Genomic DNA, 6,203 nt, shown 5'->3' on the forward strand with positions numbered 1-6,203 from the left:
CAAAAGAGACAAAACACGCGTTCGTCAACCTAGATCTGGGAGAGCAAATTTAACACCAGAAGAATGATACCAGTAGGAACAACAGAGGTTGAAAGAGGAGTATGAAAGAAGGGTGAAGAACAACCGATTGCAAGTAAGAACGTTGACCTATGACTCACCATCTTCTTCACCTCCACCGACCATCCGACGAAGTCAGCTTAACCCAGAAGTTGAATACTCTGTTGGCCGTCAGCAAGAGGGAAGTCGTGACAAAGGTCGTCCGACCCAGCGGGTGCCACCCCGCAGAGTCGTGTATGATCAGAGTCATGCTTCCTAGGGACCAAACGATTTTACTTACCAAGAGGAAGGGTATGCGAGCGATGACAGTCGCACATATGGTAGGGAAGGTACTAGTCATGTGCGGACGTTAGTAAGGCACACTGAGTATTGTAGTGATGCTGAAGAAGATTTCACAAAGCCCTACTGACCGCCGCATTTGCAGAGAAATCGAAATTCATCCCTCGCATTGCTACTGCTTCCTGCCCGATGAATGTCAAGATACCAAGCAATCTAGGGAAGTATAATGGGATGACTGATCCGAGTGATCACCTATTAAACTTTACCGCGGTCAGGGGAGTTAGTGGTTGGACACTACCTTACCGGTGTCACATGTTTGCCCTAACTTTGACTGGGGCAGCGAGGGAATGGTTCGAGAAACTTCCTGATGGACAGATAAAGAGTTGGGATGACTTGGTGGCTAAGTTCTCGCAACACTTCAACCAGCAGCGCAAGCATACGCGCGATCCCTCAGAAATCTTAAACGTGGTCTGCCGTGATAATGAATCCATTGAGAACTTTATCACCAGGTTCAATAACGAAAGTTTGATAATCGGTGGTATAAGCGAGGACATGCTAATAGGCGCGTTTAAGCAGAATGTGTGGAGTGATGATTTGATCCGCTGCCTAACCGGAAGAGATGAAATGCCCAGGACCTTTGTAATTTGGGATTTTTGAATGAGTTATAGTGAGCATGTGGCTAAATGATTCTTGAATGGATTTTAATATCTTTTAGTTCATAATTACTAGGTCTGATGTTTCTAACATAATACAAGTGTTAATTTTGGGTTTTAGTTATGAAAAAGAGTTGAAAATGGAGGGTTGGGTCGAATTGAGGATGAAGCATAACATGATTTTCGCAACTTTTACACCGGGTTATATGCTGTTTTGTTAAAATCATATAGAATCAACCAGGTGTCCATTTTGGGTGTTCTTTATATGTTTGGAAACCTTGTAGAGTCTATTTTCTGTAGAATTTTAAAACAAAAGAAAATATGATCGTTTAGTAGGTAAAATCGTTCAATGAAAACAGCTGCGCAAGAAGGGCTGCACATGATTTAGTTTTCTATAAACACGTAAATAAAAAGTTTGATAGTCAATGGGCGGAAGAGGAATCTGATCGATGTCGAAAGGTCAATCAAAAACATTTATAAAATACCTTTACTAGCTAGGACAAGTAAGGTGTCGAATCCACATGGAATCAGTGGAAAGTGCTAATCAAGTTTAATGCTCTTAAATTAATTATACTACGGTGGACAAATGATGTCAATCGGCTTGGAAAGTAATTTGGTTGTAAAACAATTTAAAAAAACAGTGACTACACTTCAGGTTCGGGATATGCAATAAACTGACTGACAATAATTTATAAAAGTCGGGAAATCACATAGACATGATTTATCATTAGAATAGATAAATGATTACTAGACACAATAGTTTGGTTATCATGATTCACAGAACTTAATCCGAAGAATTGACACAACTGAACACGGTCTATCTAATTACCAGTTCATTAATATAAAACTTAGCATCTATCAACGATTAATGGTAAAGGTTCAATGATGATAAGAACTTAATTCTTAATGTTGATGAACACAAACCAAATAATTGATGATAAACGAAAGTCCCAAAAACACAACTGTTTAATCAGTTCCAATAAACATGTAGATTCAATCAACCAAAATATTAATCAAAACTAAATCCCAATAGATGTAATGTTCATAAATATAATCAGTTCATAAGCAAACCCTACACCTGAAGTGGTCACGAGTGGTTTAGCCTTGCCTCTTCATCGTAATTAGCTCGATATGAAACCATGGATGATTATGCTGATTGAGAGGTGTTAAGATGGTGGAGAATGGCCCCAAAATCGCCCAAATATGTTAGGGTATGAAGCATAGCCGTCCTGGGGTTGAACCGGGCTTAAATATGGAAGAAAAAACTAAAAAATCGTGTTTTTCGGCCCAGGCGACCGTAGCCTACGGTCTCCCCACCGTACGCTACGGTGGGACCGTAGCCTACGGTCCAAGCTCACTGCGTTACGGTGATAGCCCCCTCGCACTGTTTTGCCAATAACTTCTTCGTTATAGCTCCATTTTACGCACCGTTTTCGGCTACGTCTTTGTCTTCAAATTCTCTATACTTCCATACAATAAAATATTCATTTAAATTCCATCTCATATGTTTCAATTTAGCTCCTTTAAGCCCCCGCTCACCTGTAATCATAAAACTACTCAAAGTAATCGTGTTTCCGGCATATAAACACACAAAACATATGCCATGACTCATTTAACACACGATATTTCACCCACACATCACATTCCCACACTTATCCTTTTTCGTCCCAAAAAAGATGTACAATGAAATAAGAACCAGAAACTGTTTTTTTTTTACTAAATAATCAACTTATTTTTAGTATCAACAATTAACACAAAAACCGCGATTGTCGATATTGCTATCCACTTATACCCATGCCCTAATACTTACCGGGAAAAATAAGGCGTGACAATTTCATTAGTTTATATGATTAAATGGAACCCACACATCAAAGCCTTGAAGCTGCCTTACCATGCTTCATTATGGTTTTACCGAGACAGACCACCCCAACTTGACTTAAACCTTAGAGTTAGATGATCAAAACTATGCACAACCATGTGTACCGTTTTAAGCCCATATGTAATAGCTAAAACAATCATGGATATTTTATCGAACCAATACCTAAACTTAAGCATCATAGTCTACTAGAATGGCCATTAGATACGATTAAGGTACAATTATGTAACTAACTAGCAAATAGCCCCCACTACATGGTATACCCCCGTTATCAAGCAACACCACAAAGTCCATCTCCATAGGTGTGTATGCACGAATTCATCTGTAGGGCTTACATATGACGTGTCCCGTGTGGTCCGTTTCTTAATGGTAATGAGACGCGAGTACGGGGACCCCATATGACTAACAGCGTAGATGATCAAGTCAGTAGTGTAATTGTACTTTAAAACCACGTAATGATCATGTTTAATGACTTATATTTGGCAGATAAACTGCGGGTTTGCTCTTTGAGCTCTTTTAATATTCATAAATCCACTTAGGAGATATGAATTACCAGATGATATACCGCATAAAGACCCATGGACTCCGAACCCTAGAGCATCCCATCAATACAGGATTTAAGGTTATAAAACCATACACCTATGAAGCGTTAACCACTTAAACTAGAAGCATTTTCGTTATGCTTATATCACAAGCCATCTAGCATACTCTAACGTTAAGCCTATCCAAGCATCGTTCAGTAGCCTATTCATATTTTAAAATTTTCTTTTGGTGATCAAATCTAACAAAAAGGTTTGAGTATGACCCAACCTTTCATCCCAATCCTTGCACAGGCTTAGCTAAACAAACAAAATCCAAAGATGTTTCCCACTAAAATCAAGCAATTAGAGGTTCAATTGAGTCAACAGCCAAACCGTCCTTTCATTCTTAAAGGCTGAGCCTACCGAGACATCCCAAATTAAGTGTGTTACTGTTCTTTTATTATTATTATTATTATTATTATTATTTATTATTATTTTTTTTATTTTTTATATTTATATAAATTTTTACAACGGTTCTAGTTTTACTATCATTTTCCGTTGTTTTTGCAAAAAAAAAAAAAAAAAAAATTAATTTGGGAATTTTTAACGTTTTCCACCTTTCAACTCCAATCCCGCATCCCCACACTTAAACTTTACATTGTCCCCAATGTAATTTACTGTTAAAAATTGAGTGTATTACACGAGAACTTAAAAAAAATTAACAACCAAAGTATAGGAAAGAGACACATGTACCTGATTCGAATCCCTATTGTTAAACGGGTCTTGCTGATGAGTACTGTTACAACCTTGACCCACACTCCTTGAACTTTGTTGTGACAATATATGCTCCGTCAAATCATGACTAGATCACCATGAACTTCCTCACACTTAGGGTTTAGTATGACTATTAAACACAAACAAAAAGTAAAATGCAAAAAGAAAAACAAAATAAAGAAAACAAAACAAAATAAAATAAAAGGTTGGGTTGCCTCCCGATCAGCGCTAAATTTTTGTTAAGGTCTTCAGCCGGACCGTTACCTCATTTTAGTGTTATGGTGGTCTAACGGAGTGCTTACCTTCCTCTGCTTCATTCTTCTTACTTCTCCAACAGAGTGGTAAGTTATCTATAGCATTCCACCTTGGCCCAAAACACGCCAACCTTCTTTGTTCATTCTCAAGCCCCGGTGGCTTCTTTACCTTCTCCTTCTTTGGCGGTTTCTTCTTACTCGTTCCACCTGTCTCATTATTTCCCACCTTTTTCCTTGCAGTTTTCATATCATCACCTGAAGTAGCCTACTCCCCACTCTAAATCTCTACCACATTCAGCTCCTCTTTTTCTCTCTCCCGCTTCGACCTATCAAACACAAAACCCTCTTTTTTGGTGTCATCCTCACTTACATGAGGAAGACACCTGTTAGTAGCACCTGACCTAGAATATTTATTTTCAAAAGAATAATCAAATGAATTTGAAAATTTAGAACTAACTTACGGTTACCAAAGGTCATGCACACTGTTCCATCTTAGCAGTTGATTTGAGCATTTGATGTTGCCAAAAACGGTTTTCCCAATATCACTCGAGGTTCTTCTTCATTCTTTGCTGGTGCATAATCAAGAACAAGAAAGTACTCAAGATAGTAAAAATCACCAACCTTTACCGCGACACCAACCAACTTCCCTCGGGGCTGTCTTCGAGTGAAATCAGCTAACACCAAAGTGGTGTCAACTTCTTGTAAAGGTCCAAACTCAAACCGGTCATACACACTCCCCAGTAGAACACTTACACTCGCACCATAATGAACAAGTGCCTTGGTAGTCTTGAATTCCCCAATCTGAATGGGGATGAGTGGTGCCCCCGTTTTAAATTCTTTAACCGTGTCATTCTCCATATTATCTTCAATGGTTATGGCACTAACGTGTGCATTTTTGGAGTTGAATGAACTGCTGCTTTGATGACTTGGGTTCTTCAAGGTATCACTCGGTAGCTTTGACGGATTTCTTTTCAAACTCGCCACTTATTCCGCGAGCTGACTCACCTATTTATCCCTCGAGGCATTCGCTTTTTCTTAGAGCTCTAATCTCTGATTCACACTTTTATTCTGAGCCTCCTGATCAGCCTTCATTTGCTTCAGAAAATCCATGACATCCTTGAGTGACTCTTCTTTATTACCCCTAGAATTTCTTTGGCCTTGTTGATGACTCTCTTGATAGCCTTTATTGTACCCACAAACTCTCTCTGATTGTACCCACTCTATTGGTTACTTGAACCATTCCCATACTGCCTCTGATTTGACTGATAACCAGTTCTCTGGTATTGCCTTGGAAATTTGGGTTTTGCTGAGATTTCGGGTTTCTATAGCTGAAATTAGGGTGATTTCGGAGGCCCGGGTGATAGGTATTTGAGTTTAAATTGCCATTGTTGTTGTATCTTTCTCCCCTTGAACAAAATTAACCTCCTCTTCGTCCTCCTCTTCGTCATCCCTTACAACTCCACAATTTGCCACAGCATGGCCTAGTTCACCACAAATTGGATATGTCTTTCCCGATATCCCTTTGTCTTTCGTACCAGCAACCATTAACTGATCCAGCTTCTTTTCCAACCTTTCCATCCGATCATTTGAACCCCCACTGTCAACTGCTTTCACCACCGACCTCTTTATCATTCTGTTTGACTGTGATTGTCTCTTAGAGTTCATAGCATGTCTTTCGAGATGCCCCCAATCCACATTTTCATCATTCGTTAGAAAAGATCCGTTAGTGGTGGATTGAAGGTCTCGCACATCGTCAGTTGACAACCCATCATGGAAAACTTTAATTAAT

At 39.1% G+C, this 6,203-nt stretch overlaps 1 protein-coding gene across 1 annotated transcript; it reads left to right on the top strand.

Moving 5' to 3' along the window:
* Positions 1 to 525: 525 nt before the first annotated feature.
* Positions 526 to 993, top strand: LOC143603206 (uncharacterized). The gene has a single exon (XM_077080082.1). It carries the CDS (start codon positions 526 to 528, stop codon positions 991 to 993), a length of 468 nt encoding a protein of 155 aa, XP_076936197.1.
* The last annotated feature ends 5,210 nt before the right edge of the window (positions 994 to 6,203 follow it).

The sequence above is a fragment of the Bidens hawaiensis genome, unplaced genomic scaffold (genome assembly GCF_021521415.1).
Source record: "Bidens hawaiensis isolate Kalapana, Puna unplaced genomic scaffold, B.hawaiensis_p1.1 tig00061021_1, whole genome shotgun sequence".
Lineage (NCBI taxonomy): Eukaryota > Viridiplantae > Streptophyta > Magnoliopsida > Asterales > Asteraceae > Bidens > Bidens hawaiensis.